Genomic DNA, 17142 nt, shown 5'->3' with positions numbered 1-17142 from the left:
CCCCAAATCCGTGTGGCAGGCGGGCTTGCGCGGCCCTTCCTGCCTTTGCGGCCCCCGTGTAAGTTACGGGGAGTCATTGGAGACCTGGCAGCTGTTGGTTTGGTGGCTTGTTTTGGAGTTTTTTTAAGAAAAAAAAAAATACAAACGCCTGACCGTGATGGTGCTGTGTTTCTTGCAGTCCCTCTCCATGTAACTGGGCTTCCTTAAGCTTTGGGACACATCTGAAAGTGGTATTACGGCCTCTCATGTAGGTAAGCACTGAAAGTTAAAGTGTTAACCATGGCACTTATAAAAATGTCCGTGTTGATTCTGATAACTCTTTAGTGTTTTCTTAACGGGAAACGTGTTGTGTAAAATAAAGTGTGAGCTCGTTAGCTCTTTTTCTAGAAATCTTTGTCTTATGAAAGTACTGTTTTGAAGTGGAAGTGATTTAACCTGCAGATTTTGTGCTTGATGGCAAAATTTAGAAGTGCATGAGCTTGGGACCTGATGGGATTCACCCACGGGTCCAGAGGGAGCTGGCAGACTGCTGATTGGAAAAAAGGGAAACATAGCCCCTGTTTTTAAAAGGGGAAAAAGGAAGATCCAGGAAACTGCAGGCCAGTCAGTTTCACCTCTATGCCTAGCAAGGTCATGGAGCGGATCCTCCTGGAAACTTTGTAAAGGCACATTGAAAATAAAGAGGTGACTGGTGGCAGCCAACATGGCTTCCCTAAGGGCAAGTCATGCCTCACCAATCTGGTGGCCTTCTACAACAAGGCTACAGAGATGGTGGATGGTGGCAGAGCAACTGACATCATCTACCTGGATTTGTGCAAGGTGTTTGACACTGTCCATATGACATCCTGGTCTCCAAACTGACAAGGTGTGAATTTGACAGATGGAGCACTTGGTGGATAAGAGATTGGGTGGATGGCTGCACCCAGAGAGTTGTGGTTGATGGCTCAATGTCCAAATGACAGAATCCTAGGGGTTGGAAGGGACCTCGAAAGATCATCGAGTCCAACCCCCCTGCCAGAGCAGGGTCATCTAAAGCACATCACACAGGAACTTGTCCAGGCGGGTTTTGAATGTCTCCAGCAAAGGAGACTCCACAACCTCTCTGGGCAGCCTGTTCCAGTGCTCTGTCACTCTCACAGTAAAGAAGCTGGATGAGGTTTTTTGCAACCTGATCTAGTGGTAGGGTTCTCTGCTCATGGCAGGGGGTTTGGAACTTGATGATCTTTAAGGTCCTTTCCAACCTTAATGATTCTATAACTTCCAGTGTGCAAAACTGGTCAGAGACATCCTAAAATATGTAACGCAAAAAAAATAATTTAAAAAGCACAGAAGTGTAATCTGTTTCCAGGGCCTAGTTTAATATAAATGTGATGAATGCATGACTTTTGAATGTTGAACATTCATTTTGAAGTTGATGGTATTGTTGATGGCATGAAGAAGCGTATGTTTTTGAATGCTTAGAGTCTGGGTTGGAGAGAGGATGTTTGTCTTTACTAATGCCAGTGAAAAGTAACATTTATTTAAATCTTTGCATGCAACTTTTTTGGCCTACAATGCACAACTTTTCTTCTTTTAGGAAGAGTATTTACATCCTTCAGAATGCCCAACTCCAACTCTAAATTTCATTGGAACCATAGAAGTGGTCAGGAAGCCAGCAGGCGGGAGTTGGTTTCTAGGTCTTTGCAGAGTGCTCAACACTGCTTGGAGGACCAGGATTTTGGAACTGCATATGCTCACTATCTTCTGGTACTAAATCTAGCTCCTGAGTTAAAAACTAGTGTAAAAGTAAGTGCTCTCTGAATTACTTGAAACAGTGTTATATACTGTATTCCTTTTGAGGCTTTGTGAAGTGCTTTGTGCTTGTGATTTGTTGCATGTAACTTGATGTTCTTCTTCAGTCTTCAAAATAAAAGCAGACAACAGTAATAATAGAGACAGCTAGTAACTTATTTAATAAGCTGTGTATGCCTATGGGAAGGGTAATGATACACTTTTAATCTGTATGTGTCAGCTAAGTTTAATAAAATTACGGCCTTGTTAGTATTTGCTTGAAGTACAGCATGCATTAATATCCACACAGGCTCTTATCACCCTGCTGGAGCTCATTTCTACTTCTTTAAGTGAGCCAGCTAGTTTGGAATGATAGTAAACAATTGTGTGCTGCTGCCTGGAGAACTAAGAGTGTCCTGGTGTAGGTGTTCAGGATGCTTCTAGGTGTTTTCAGGGCTCAGTTCCCCACTTTTACTAACAGCCAGCAACTCAGTGGTATATGCTTTATTTTCTAGGAAGCATTTCAGCTTAGTCTCTTTAAATGGGCAGAAGAGCTAGATTCTCTGGCACGGATTCAAGATCTGTTTAACTGTTATGAACAAGCCCTTGAACTGTATCCAAATGATGAAGTGATATGCAATAGTATGGGAGAACATCTATTCAGGTTTGTAGCAATATATTTTCAGTTTTTGTACAGTTCATTTAGTATTGTATGTTTATAAGCAAGGCCCAATTCAGCAAAGCACATAAAACCCACTTAAAAGAACCAAATGCGAGCATCTGCTTAATGCTGTATGGCATGTACTGTTGACCTTCAGATCTGTTTGTCAACTTAAAATTGAGTAGCCAATGCTAAAATAAATTTTGAATCTCCCAGCAAAAGTGAAAAAAAAAAGTAAAAGCACTTTTACTAAAGTAAAAACTTTAAAGTAAAAGCATTTCCTTAAAATATTTCCTAACAATTCACTAAGGAATTATTAAACAAAAAAAATAGAACAAAGTTGTTCTCAGTCACTGTCTTAACTATTGTTGTGGTTAAACTGTAATTTTTAAAGCTCTTCCTTTCTTTCCTGTTAGATCCCTGAAAAATACTGCCTTTCAATACTGTATTTTAATTCTGCTCCTTCTTGAGGTCATGTATGATGGACCTTTGAAGTGAACAAGCTGTTGGTGTATAATGTAACATGCAGGGCTCTTCTTAAATGGTTTGGTCTTAGGTTTTTATGTATTAGTATAAAGCATTCTTTTCCTGCTTTTTCCAGACAGCGCAAACATGGTGCTTTGCTGTTGCTCAGGGTTCTAGGTCTTCCCAGAGTGGAATTTTATGATGTAAATTTGATAGTATGTCATAGGTATCATTAAAACTTCCCTGAAGTCCAAAATTCAGTTTCAAAATAGACGCTTAACTGCAAATGCCAGCAACTCAAGATTTTGTTCTTTTACAGTGTGTTCCAGTTAAATACAGCAAAATCGTTTTGGGGTTTGTAGCATTCTCTTGACTTGAAAATGTGAGACTGGATTGCAGAGTTGCTGCTGTCATAATGTTGCAGCAAGTTCTTGTAAAACTTGTTTTAATTTATCAAAGGATGTAGTAGGGGATGAAGATTGGTGCACACAGTGGTATTTTTTCCTCACTTTAAAAAAAGTTATATGATATAGAGCTGTAAATCATTCTTTTCATCTGATAGCATCAGTATTTCTAAAGATAATCTTTCTCATTAATGGAAAGTATTTCCATTGTCTTTTAACTGATGTAAGACCTCTTTACAGACCCACAGATATTTACAGATACTTGCCACCTGAATGCATGCTTTCTATTTATTTGTCATTACTACTATTAGAATGGGCTTTAGAGATGAAGCAGCTGGATATTTTCATAAAGCAGTGAAGCTTAACCCAGACTTTGCTGATGCAAAGGAGAATTTTTACCGTGTTGCAAACTGGCTTGTGGAGCGCTGGCATTTCATTATGCTCAACGATGCCAAGAGGAACCTTACTTACCTAAGAGCAATTGAGAACGCTGTCCACTCAGGGTGCAAATCTGTCCTTGACATTGGAACAGGAACAGGAATCTTGAGGTATGTCAGAAGTGCATATTTTACATGAACTTAATAGATACGTATTTCTTGTCTGTCAAAGCTTGGTTGCTAGTGGAACAAAACAATTTACTTTCATGCCTTTATTGAGACAAAACTTAAGAAAGGAAACAAAGTTTTCAAAAGTTAGTGAGTGGGGAGGTTGGTGTCTAGTATTTTTGGGCGCCTTTATTATTTGTTACAGATGCTTTTTCTGCCCATAACTGCTGTGTAAACTGAATTACTTGTGTTGGTTACGGAGTTGTAATGTCACGTGTTCTGTTTTTAAATATTGAATCAGAGTGGATTTAACATAGCAGAGGGAGTATCCTTATACTGCCTGTCTCTTCTGTTTGGTTATAGCATATCAAGAGGATATAAATTCGTCTGATATCAGTGTTCATGCAAGAATTACTAGTTAATTTAATTATGGTTTTTAGACTTGAACTGTTTTCTTATAAATATGATGCAGATACAGAAATGGAGCTTAAGAAAACTCAGTATCTTGTCATGCTTTACCTAAAATGATTTAAACTGGAGGGGAAAAAGCCCTGCTTTTTGTTTTACAGTATGTTTGCAAAAAAGGCAGGAGCATCTTTTGTCTATGCCTGTGAATTATCAAAAACTATGTATGAGCTGGCCCGTGATGTGGTGGCAGCAAATAATATGGAAAGAGAGATTAAACTTCTGCATTTGAAGTCATTTGATATAGAAATCCCAAAGCACATACCTGAAAGGTAAGTTGTCATGCTCTGTTGTGATATTATTTTTAATTTGCTCTTAATTTCAAGATAGTAGAAAATACCCTGTGACCTAAATAGGAAATAACTTGGCCTGTGGTATTACCCGTTATGTGAGAAAGTTCTCTGTATGTTTTATGTTTTTCTAGAGCACTACGGAAGTTGCAATGTTCTTTACGTTCTATCAACCACTGTAGATCAACAATGTCATAAATTAAGCCGTTTCTTTGATGGTGGGAGCTTGGAGCATGTGCAATTACATTGCAGCAATAGGAAAAGAGAAATTAGATTACTACATTTCTTTACTAACTTCTTTGTGCTTGGATTATAGGGTTCTTTTGTTAAATTCCTTTTTAACACACATGCATGGATGCATACCCTTGTACAAGATTCAGACAAAATACCTATTCTGCCATATTATTGCCTGTGTGCCCAGGCTGAAACATCTTCCTGTTTTGGCTAGACTCTTCCCACATTATTTATAAATACTGAACAAGAAGCTTTATAGTGAACTCTTCCTCAATATTTACTCTTTCTTATTTGCATCTTGAATAACTTCTAATAAGAATTTAAAACACATCATTTGTTGAAAGAGTTAAATTGCCTACCTGTATTAAAACTTCAGAACACTGGGAAAGTTTTGCTTTGAGATCACATTGATATGGTGGTTTCTTGTTTTTTGTTCTTTTAAAAGAGTGACTGTTAGCAGTAATGCATATTGTACATTATATTTCATGTTGTTCTTTTTCTTACATAGGGTTTCCTTGGTTGTCACAGAAACAGTTGATGCTGGTTTATTTGGAGAAGGAATTGTGGAGAGCTTGATACACGCTTGGGAACATCTACTTTTACAACCAAAGGTAGGTGGTGTGGGTGCGTATGTATAAATGGGATTCCTGTTTTGTTTGCTATATGTTCATGCGTGTGTGTGCACATGTGCACACATTCACAGATTTGCATCAGTGAGGAAAGACTGTCTTGTAAATATTTCAAATTTATTGATATTTTTAAAACTAGCAATCTGGGTTTGTTCTAGGAATTTTGTTTTGGTGAAAGACAGCGAGGCAGCTGCATACATTGTACTTATGTGAGCTCATGTTCTGAGCAGATGCATCATTTCAGTGCACATTTCCCTGATGTTACCTTCCAGCACACAGAGGTGGTTCACTCTTGATCACCTTTTTTGTTTTGAGGTTTTTTTCCCCCCTCTTATTTTTTACCCATCCTTTGTATGTAACACCAGAGGGATCTGTGTGTGTTTTAAAGGCATTATTTTCCTGCACATTTGATTGTAACCTGGTCTTTTTGAGATACCAGCAAGTAGCATGAAGTCATGTCAGTCTAAGCAGAAGATGCTGAGTAATGATAAAATTATTTCTCATCATAGTGCTAGAAACCAGACAGTTATAATTGGGTAAATATGCCATAAGTTTATGCTCTTAGGTTTTTTGTCAACTTTGAATTTTTTTCAGGTCTGAACAATCTGATGTGGTCTCTTGAATTTTGCTTTATATATTTTGCATCTTAGCTAGCATACATTAAGCAAATTAATATATTAAGGAAAGTTATATGCCTTAACCTCTTCTAGGTCTTATGAAATAGAAGTACTTTTGCTTTGATATTGCCTTGATTCCAACTACTTTAGAAACAAGGTTTTTTTGGCCGAAAGTTGCGGGTTTTTTTGTATTGTGTTGAACTGAAACTAATGACCTCTAGCGTTAAGTATAGGAATGATGCATAAGGGAGAGGTCCTCAAGTGTTTCCGTGTATCCTAACAGAATACAAATTAAAAAAACACTTTTAGAATTACACAGAGGAAGTAGTAGACTGAAAATTAAACCTGATGCCTGAATATATTGAAATAGTATTTAAGACAGTTCTTTAATGATCGACTGGTATGGCAAAGACCAGAAACTTTACTAGTCACTAAGAACTTACTGATGTTTTGATTGTAAGCTTAAATGGCTCACTGGTCTGTAACCAATGCTTTGCAGCAAGGGTAGAAATAAGTCACTGTCTCAGGGCATGTTGTTCGTGTTTTCACAGCCTAAAAATCAAGATGTCAGTACTGGAGACTATGGCAGAGTTATTCCTGCAAGTGCTACAATATTTGGGATGGCAGTGGAATGCAAAGAGATACGTAGACATCACAGGTGTGTTTAAACTCTAGCACAGTTTGAACCCACATTTCTTATTTGGGAAAAGAGACATTATTTTTATTGAGGGTATTTCATTTACCATTGTCTTCATTGTTTGAATGGCTGATCATCTGTTTCTCTAAACAGATTTCTATTCTCACCCTCCCCACCTCTTTTCCAGGCTCTCTTTGTTTTTCCTTTTTTTTCCCTTCACAATTCAGACTTTCTGGATCACTTCATCAGAAACTCTTGATTTTTGGTTATGCTGAAATGCATGCCTTTAACACTAAAGAAATTTAATTCCTTAATAGTAAAATTACTTCTCAATTTCTCTATTGAAGATTCTTGGGTTAAGACTTGGCTTTTCTCCTCATTTTACCCCGTACCTCACCGCTTCATCTAACTTTCAGAAGATGAGGACAGGATTTTGTAAAGTGTTAGTAACCCCACCTAGCATTATCTCTCTGAATATGTGCCTTGCCTAACTGAACTACTTATGCACTAGGATTTATTTGCTGAGATCAGTTCTGACTATTTATCAGTTACTTCCATATTCACTTTTATTCTCATGTTCTGGAGCAGTATTTTTGTTTGCATACAGCCTCTGTCTGAGAGGCTTGGACTTGATATATTTGTTTAGCATTAATATTTTTTGCAGATTAAAGAACACATTAACTTCTACATGAGCTTCAGTGTACTGTATGAAAAACAGCCAGGCTGCATTAGCGATTTTTCTTTTTTATTGCAGTAGATCTGGACAATGGCCAGAAAGAGGCAGAAGTTTCCATAGTTAGATGGTCATGTTGTCCCAAACCTGGGTATTTCACCCAATGTGCAAAAAGAGCCAGTCAACACACTATGTCAAGATAGTTGTCTTTTTTTCTAGTTAGCAGAGTAGGATGCTGGGCATTTAGCACTAGCCAGCACACCTTTTGGCGAAACGAATAGGATCTCATCTACAACATAGCAACAAGGGAGAAACTACACTAAATACATGATTGGTTAATAATGATTAATTCGCCACTCCTATCTATACATATGTATCTAAGATCATGTTTAAAACATCAAGGGAGTTTACATGATTAGCATGCTTGGTATTCGCAAGTTGGTATGTAATTTGGTATTATAATTACCTAAGTTTACTATAGGATATACTTACATCTTGACTTTATTCCAAAATCATGCACACATTTCTAAGCAACCATAAAACCACTATCCACAAATTTACAGCTTTGTTATCTTGGGTTTCTCTGTGCTGTCTTTGTTCCAGACTAGGCACTTTCCAAGGAGTCAATGTGACCAAGGTCAGATACTCCTCTCTCAATCACACAAGTCTGCTGAAATTGCAATCTTTGTAATTCTTACCACTTTTCTTTTATGACTGATGTTGAAAGAGCTTTTTTATGGGTTAAGTTAATTATTCATCAATTAGAATACATTTTTTTGCCTTGAAACGAAGCATTGAGTGTTCCTTACAAAATTTGAACAGGATGAAAGTTAATGTCCTGTAACTTTAACCAGTTTTCTTGTGGTTGTAGTTTTTGGTGCACATAAGCCAACTTTTGAAAAAGTTTTGTGCTCTTTTACCCCTTGATTATACCTATATTACTTGATGTTCTGGTGATAATTGTATTGTTTCTTTACTATAGCTGATGCTGCTTGTACTCATTGCTTGTGTTCCCTAGAATGGCTGTAGGACCGAACTCTGCTGTGGTGTTGTGTAATTTTTTTCTTTTTTTTTTTATGATTAGTTTTAATTTTAATTTTGTTCTGAAGTCATTGCTCTCTCTCTGAAGCTGTTGTTTCACATCCACGTGAAATGTGGTTTTCTTCTGGAAGAACACAGGAACTGACAAACTTGTGAGAAGACTTAAGTTCTACTAAGGATAAATTTAGACTTCTGCAAAACTTAGATAGCGAAGAATCCTACATACTGCTTTTCAAGTTTGAAATCTTTCAAGAGTCATATGTAACAGTAAAGCAATATTCTCAGACAACATAGGTCTGCTACGTTAGTGCATCTGCATTTAGTAATTTTGAATAAAATATGCTAAAATATAGGTTAATATACTAATTGAAGTCACTGTAAGAAATAATGGTTTCAGGAATTTTCAATGTTTAATTTTTAGTTGATTTGGCCTCAGAAAGGGAGGCAATGAAGTGGCTCTACTCTTTGCTTATGTATTGAAGCCAGAAGGGCTCATGTTGCTAATCTACTGACCTCTTCCACTATGTAGGAAGTTCTCACACTCTGTGCATGTAATAATACTTAGCCAGCATGGGAAGAATTTTCTTCAGTTTTTTTGTAAAAAAAAAATTTTTGAAGTCTCATTTCTTCTCATTATTTGAAGTTTCATTTCTTCCATTTTTCTCTTTGCTCCCAGAGTGGGAACACAAGAAGTTGCTGGTGTGCACTTGTCAAATTCAGTGCAGTTCTTCAGCCCAACATATGTTTCTGCTGGTTCAGAAGAAACTGTCGAACCTTACACCACTGAGAAGCTCAGTCGCATTCCTGGAGGTTATGTACCTCTGACAGAGCCTTGTCAAGTAATGACAGTAGATTTCAACAATCTGCAGGTAATGTTTTCTTACGTCCTTTATAATTAATCTATTCATGAATAACAAGAGTCCTGTGTATTATTTGCATTCCCAGTTCAATTTTGGAACAGTTCACAAGTACAGAGTTGGCAGGGCTGCAATGAAATCCTCTGCTGGTTTTGATACTTGCTTGTTTATGTGGTGTTGTGATTCATCCAATGTCAGTCTGAGTTTTTGAAGGTGGAGTTTTTTGTTTGGAATAGTTTGTTTGGAATAATTAAGAGAATAGTTTATCGCACTATAGGATGAAGCAGCTGACAGCCTCAGTACAGGAAGGTGGAGGAAGGATGCAATAGACCTATCTTAAAAGATTTATGCAGTTATGTAGCTGACTTTTATTCTTCTCAAGTTAGAGCCTTCATGAAACTCTTAAACAGAGGTTATATTGTACATCTGACATAAATATGTCTGTAAGTGTAAAGGAGAAGGGAGATGACAAAACTATCAGCTTGATTTCACCCTTTAGCTCCTTTGGTTCCATGTGGTATTTCTGTAATATGACATTCTAAAATATGGTAGTATTATTTTGTTTATTTTGCTCAAAATATTTTTGTATACATGTACTAAATAAGCCTTAACTGTAAGGCAAGGACCTCATCCACTTGCAGCTGAGCATGCTAAATAGATGATGTATCTGATCTCTGATGTGTTTCTTGCTCATTGACCTGTGGTGACAAGTTAGTATTGAATCAGAGCTTAGAACAGATTTTGTTATATAAATGAAATTGTTCTTGGCTACTGCTTGGCCAGGAATTGCAGTGTTTCTGAATCAATAGCTTTTCCTAGTTGGCTTGTCTGACATCCTGAGATAAAAAATGAAATCGGACAAAGCTTTTCATTATACTACTGGGAGCAGTCTCTCTGTAACCTAATGTTATTTCTGCTTCTGACATCAATAAGAAACTATTACTCTCATCTGAGAGATACCTACTCATAAGCATCTGCCTGCTGGCAGACATGTAAAGATAATTTGAAAGAGTAAAGAACAATGTTGCTCTTTAAACCATGTTTCATAACTGCTTCTTTGAAGTTTCAGTTAGGCTAATAGAGTCTTCCTGTCATGAAATAGTAAGGTGTCATAAGTAAAGAGAAAGAAAAGAAATGCAATTAGTTTATTTGGAATTATTGGTTATTGTTTGTCTTTTCCTTGACACTTGGCAAATAAAGCATTTTCAAACACTGGTAAGTTACTTTCAAAGTTGGAGTGGGTTTTTTAGTTGGTTGGTTTTGGTTTGGGCGGTGGTTTATTATTTTTTTGTATTTATTTGTTTGTTTTATCTGGGTCACACCTGGATGTTCAGTCAGTGCAGGTAAAAAATATATTTTTTTTTTGTGCTCCTGTTGTAATAAAAAAAAACCTGCTCTATTTATCAACAGTAGCAGAATTACAAGGATTGAAATTCAGATGAGAAGTCACTTAGCACTAGTAAGGTAATTTCAAAGACCCATTTCCTAAACTTATATTTCAAGAATTAGAAGGATGTTGCATTCATTCCACTTGTACTGACTACCCAGATCTAAATTGACATAACTGAGGAAAAGACTTAAAGTACAAGTTTTTCTCAAACTGAGTTGTAGGTGTCTTTAGAGATACCAGCACAGATTGTCATTGACAGTCATAGAAATAATGTCAGGTTTTTTTTAAAAAGCAGCCGAGTTATGCTGATTACTTTATTACTGCTATTATTATTAGCAGCTCAATTCATTCCAGCCAGGGGAAAAAGATGTGGCTATAATTCCAGGCTGCAGACACTTGCACCTAGCCAGGTACTACATGTGTGTGTTTGCTGGCAGCAGATCAGCACTACTGGGAGTCGAATTGAGTTTTTACCCCAGCAGCCAGTAATTAATTAAAGCTCAGTCTCACTTTCAGGCCCTAAAGGAACTGAGCTATTGCCAACAATTACAGATATTGGTTCTCTTTGATTTTCATTAGAAGTTACTGTGTGGAATATTTGAGAAATTCTGGATCAAGACATAGGAAACTTGATAGCTGCATTACTTCTCTAGTTTTCCTTTTATCTGTAGTCCCATTTACTTTCCTTAAATGCAAGGTATCTTTCTCATTCAGAGGATGTGTGTGGCATAACATAATTTTGGTGTTTTTTTTTACTGTCACTGCAGTGTTGCCATTTCTTTGCTGTGTGTCCAACTACAGTATTTGATAAATTGCCATCTTGATGTGCTAGACCTGTTTGAGTCTGTAATTTCATAAATAATAGAAAATAAAAAGGTTATGCAGTAGAAAAATGTGAGGAATAAATACTGGATAAGCAGCATGGTAGAGAGCAGAGAAAGCTGATGCAGCTGCCTTCAAGTGGATTTTTAAGTATTGTGTGCCACAGGATAGGGAAGTAATACTACAGTTACTAAAACTAGTGGATGAGAACCTTGGGCCTGCTGCTTTTGAGGAATAATCAGAAAGAATATTTTTAATATAAAATACACTTCTAAACCAGCTATTACTTCCCTAACATTGAGAAGCAGATGCATGCTTGTGCTCTTGCTGTCTTGCTTCCAAGGGGCTTACTGCCCTCAAAGCTTCAACTTACTACTCTCTTATTTTCTCCAATTGAGGATCTATGAAAAAAAAATTACTAGCAGCAAAACACTTCTATTGAAGAGCAGTGAAATCTCATCATGAAGTTAATTGGCATTAGCAATTCTAACACATGCATTGTTTGCCCATCTCTCAATTGAGAGAAAAGAGAAAAGACCAGCTCTTGGAGAACACAGAGTGAGCTTAAAGAGGGGAAAATAAAAAATGCAGGATGCGAGAGCTACTCATGTTCTTAGAGTGGGACTTTTATTTTTTCTGTGTGTATTTTAATATTGAAACTTAGGGAGGACAAATGTTGACATAAGCAGATCAGGAAGAAGATAAATGTTTATGTAAGGCTGTTACTAAGTAGAAGGGTTGTGAGTAAGAGAATCAATGTGACTAGGAGTTGTTACTACATTGTGACTAACAGAATCCCTTGTGATTGACTTCCTATAAATTGAGTTATGTAGTCACTATCTACATTAGAGCTGGGCCTTTTATGTTTGTGAATGTTGGTAGCTGAAGGTAGTTACTGAGGAAAATAAATTGTACATGGAAGAAGACTTAACTTCTGGTAAATATTCAAAACTTTTTAGGAATATTGGAGAATGTATAACCATATCCCTTTAGGGAAGATGTTAGTTCTTCCCAGTAGTGAAATTGTACATGCCTGAGCTTTTAACACAAAGACTGTATCCTAGGTAGCAGAGAAAACATCTGTTTAAACAGATTCAGTGCTTACATACAGCATTTGTAGAACTGACTGAACACAGGTTTTAAGTGAAGTGTGCGTTGGCTTGAATCCAGTCCAAAAGACTGGCTCTGGTTTTATTCTCATAAGGCAACCTTGCCAGTTTAAAATCTTTCTTGCATTTTTCAGTGTTTTTTAAATATACCTGTTCTTAGATGTAGGTATCTTTGCTTTATTGGCTGATGGATGCAGGTTGCTTGTGTACATAACTGCACTTGTATGTGGGAAAGATCCTATGTTAGTGGGCACGAATGGTATGTATTGGTATTGTAGCAGCTTGTTAACTTCAGATTTCTGTTGGGTGCCTTTGTGGATGAGTGCAGAAATTTGAATGATTTAGTGAGTGTAAAAAACATCTTTTATTTGTGGAAAGAATTTCTCAAGCTTTTAATTTCTTTCTACTTTGGTCAGGAGCTGAAAAGCCTTGCAGCTAGAAAGCCCTGGAAGCTCAGCCTGCCAGTCACGGAAGGAGGGACACTAGATGCTATTGTGATGTGGTTTGTACTACAGCTTGATGATGTGCATGCTCTGTCTACAAGCCCCAGTGAGGAGACTTGCTGGGAACAGGCAGTCTATCCTGTGCAAGGCCTCCTTGGTATGTCCTGTGGATTTTCTTGTTGCAGTACATTAATTTGATTTCATTGTGGTTTTGAGCTATTTTTATTATCTCAGAGATTAGGAAGTGGCAGCACATAGGTGTAGGAGTTCAATAGGAATTAGCTGTGAGGTGGTTCCTAATCATGTTTCTGGACTGTAGTGCCCAGTCCCTGCACTGAGTCTTGTTCATGTATCTGCTATGAAGCAGAGAAGGGACCTATTTAAGGTCTGGGAGAGTGCTTTTCATTGAGGTAGTATTATTCCTATACTGAATTAAAAGCATTGTGGAGCAACTCCAAAAAGTGGGGTTACTGACTGGTTCTACTTAGTCAAGATGTGACTTGTGAAAGGGAAGTGAAAGAAGTGAAGTAGGAAATGCTGACTGCTACTGCCATAAAACAAAAATAATCACTCCATCTCCATTTTTTATTCAGTTTGAATACTGTCCACCACATGTACAATGGCAGTATCATTTCCAGCAGTTTGTCCATTCATGCATTTTCCATTCTCCTGTTCCATGGAGTCTTAGAATATCTCAAGTTGCAAGGGACTCATAGGGATCATTGAGTCCAATTGAGAATAAATACATGTTGCCTAGTGTGGGACAGTTTCAGGCAAATGTTAATGCACAATAGCAAATTTCAGCTTGCTGGCTACAGACTAGAACAATTCTTTCATACCACACTAGTAACAACTAATAAAGAAGTGAGATAATGTGCTTTTTTTTTTTTTTAATCACTGTATGGATGCTTCCCTGATGTTTGTTGTAACATAACTGACATGACTTTTTTGTGCTGTTTTTCCAAGATTATTCTGTGAAGACTGGAGATACGGTGGTGATAGAAGTTTGCTGCCAAGACTGCTACTTGAAGATCCAGAAGATATCTTTGTCAACTTTAGAGTGTGGGATGGGTGTCAGTGAGAGAGATGACACCCTGAGTTTGGGCAATGAGGCTGAGTTATGTAATGCTCTGGCCAGTCTTCAGACAACTAACAGACAGGATGGCAACGGTCAAGTATGTGTGTTGGAATCCACAGAAATAGCCCTACTGAACAATGAACCATACCATGAATGCTTTAAAGCTGCCATGGGCAAAGTGCTGTTGTCATTGAATCCAAGTAAGGACTTGCAGGCCATGGATGTTGATGGACCTGGCAGTGGGATGAACACCCAAGAGAGTAAGAACTCCCTAGATGTGGCTCCTGATCCTTTGTATGTTTTAGATGTATCTGAAGGCTTCTCCATCCTGCCAATTATAGCTGGCAAACTTGGACCAGTTAGAGCCTATAGTTCTGTTGAGAAAGAACAGCATCAGGCAGCCCTTAATGTCATTTCAGAAGCTAACCATTTCCCTAAGGAAACATTAGAGTTTTGGCTCAGCCACTTAGAAGATGAAAGTGTGGTGCTGCAGAGACCCAAATCAGACAAATTGTGGAGTATTATTATCTTGGATGTTATAGAGACATCAGGTTTAATCCAGCAGGAGGTGATGGAAAAGGCTGCAATATCCAGGTACAGTATATATGGAAAAAAGTCTTTAAGAGTATTTAAGATTATTTATGTTCATTACCTTTTTGAAGTGTTGAATAATCTTCAGGTGACTTGAAGATTTTTTTTTTGTTGCACAAACAAGTGGGGAAAATACTCTAACTTGTGTCATATGCAGACTCAAATCTGTTAGTATGAAAATACACCCAAGAGTGCACTACTTAGCTACCTAATTCCTATAAAAAGAGGCCTGCTATAGGAAAAAAATCCAACCCCTAGGATTCTATGATTCTATGAAAAGGAAACCTTAAACAATTTGTGTTGAATTGCTAGTGTTTGATGTTATGCTGAATGAAAGCTTGTATATGTTGCTGCTCTCAGCAGTGACATTCTTTAGCAAGAGATGGAGAAAGGCTCAGGTGTCGTCTTTTTCAGGAAAAAAGGCTGTCTCCTGTACTCCTATCAACTTCAGTTAAACACTTAAGGGTGACTTAAATTCCCACCAGGTCTTGTTTCCCTGTGTGTATGCTGCCTCCTTAACCAGTGCCCCCAACAGTATGTACTTCCAGTTTTATTAAGCATTTCTGTCAGTCCTTCAGTATGAGATGCTGGTGCTATGAATAAATCCCACAATCTTCATGTTGAAATATCACAGTTTCCAATACTGACAATGAGAAAAGATTACTTAATTCCATAGTTTTAGTATGATGTGACAGGTTTTTGGTTTTTTTGTATGATACAGCTGTCAGGTCAAGTGGGATAAAACTCAAATGCTTAAGCATTCATAAGAGGAAGAACTAGTGTACTTTTCTTAAATGTAGTTAATAGTATTTCATTACTGTTGAATGATGTGTTTTAGAGGTGAAATCTCTCTCACTTTACAGATGTTTACTTCACAGTGGAGGCAAGATTTTCCCACAGTATGTCTTGGTATATGGAATGCTGGTAGAATCAGAGTCTCTGTTACTGGAGAATGCTGTCCAAGGAACAGAACCAACTCTTGGGCTTAATATAGCCCCTTTTATCAACCAGTTCAAGGTATGAACTTGGTGGTTGTCTTCCAGGAACAGTTCTAAAGCCTGCAGCTGCCTAGCTGTTCAGTTTTGGTTTAAACTGCAAGAGAAGTGAGGAGCTGAAACTTTTTCATATTATTGGAATTACAAGAGAGGTTTATGTGACCAGATAGGGAACTTGAGATAAACTGAAATTGGTAACATTTTAGAACTGGTGCAGAAGAAGTAATGAAAGATGTAGCATTACTGTACAGAAGAGTGACTGTGCTGTTACTATCTCCTTTGTCACCTTATATCTCAACAATAACATTTCAGAAGGGATTAGAAGGGTGTACTTTTGGCTGTCTCTTACTGATGTTACAGTAATTCCTAGACACTTTTTCATTAAGTTTTCACTTCTTAAGGGCTATTGATGCCTGAAGTTATGGTATACACTCTTAGGTACCTGTTCGTGTGTATTTGGATCTCTCTACGTTGCCTTGTGTACCCCTGAGCAAGCCAGAAGAGCTTTTAAGGCTGGATCTCATGAATCCTCTGTTGAACACCCCCAGCAGAGAAGTGAAGGTGAGTTGTGTGTACATGAAATTTGAAGTGTGCTTAACTGCTGCTCTGCAGCGCTGCTCACCTGGGTTGACAGTTTCAATACAGAATTTGTCTGCTGGTATCTCTGAAATGGATTTACGTGGTTTGAACTACTTTATTTTCTTGCTTCCTTGAAAATGGTGTGACTGATTAAACTAATATTTTACATATTTTTAGGTACAAATTTGTAAGTCTGGCCAAGTCACTGCAATTCCCTTTTGGTATCATGTACATCTAGATGAAGACCATAGCTTGAATACATCTGATGAGTCCTCGCACTGGAAGCAAGCTGCAGTTGTTCTCAATGAGCCCATCCCAGTTCAGGTTGGAGATGAACTTGTGCTTGATGTTCAACACCATAAAAGCAATATTAGTATTACAGTTAAACGGTGAAGAAAGTCATGTGTACTGATTTGTGGTTAATTACCTATGCATAAATTGACTGTTCATGACACCACTGATGTTAATTTACATTAAAGTCTAAATTTTATCTACTGCTTGCAAAGGCTGTTTTGTTGCTTTAATAGTAGATTCTTAAGCTCCAATGGTAAGACTAAAACTTGCATTGTAAGGGTATCTTGCCAAGCATGAGGGGAGGTATTGTCTTCACTGCAGCAAAAACCTGACTAGCTAGTGCAGTGACTAAACAATGAGACACACCTTGCTACCATCTCATCTGTAGTAAGAGAAAAAGCATCCAGATGCCTGTACTGGAAATAAACACCTGTGGCTGTTCAGGTTACTCTTTGTTTCTCAAACAAAGATTCCTACTGCTGTGTACTGAGATGTTAGCCTTGTAGCAGGGACTGTAATGCTGTTCCAATTGCAGTATCACAAGTTAAGTGTT

At 37.6% G+C, this 17142-nt stretch overlaps 1 protein-coding gene across 1 annotated transcript; it reads left to right on the top strand.

The window, feature by feature from the left end:
- Positions 1–1572: 1572 nt before the first annotated feature.
- PRMT9 (protein arginine methyltransferase 9) lies at positions 1573–16794 on the top strand. The gene is made up of 12 exons (XM_010008943.1): positions 1573–1785; positions 2286–2434; positions 3612–3848; positions 4415–4582; positions 5343–5445; positions 6632–6738; positions 9108–9300; positions 13026–13209; positions 14019–14724; positions 15585–15738; positions 16155–16277; positions 16473–16794. The coding sequence occupies exons 1-12, from the start codon at positions 1600–1602 to the stop codon at positions 16686–16688; spliced, it is 2526 nt and encodes an 841-aa protein (XP_010007245.1). The 5' UTR covers positions 1573–1599; the 3' UTR covers positions 16689–16794.
- The last annotated feature ends 348 nt before the right edge of the window (positions 16795–17142 follow it).

This window comes from Chaetura pelagica, unplaced genomic scaffold, assembly GCF_000747805.2.
Source record: "Chaetura pelagica isolate M959 unplaced genomic scaffold, ChaPel_1.0 scaffold221, whole genome shotgun sequence".
Lineage (NCBI taxonomy): Eukaryota > Metazoa > Chordata > Aves > Apodiformes > Apodidae > Chaetura > Chaetura pelagica.
This window is presented reverse-complemented; position numbering and strand designations above follow the sequence as displayed.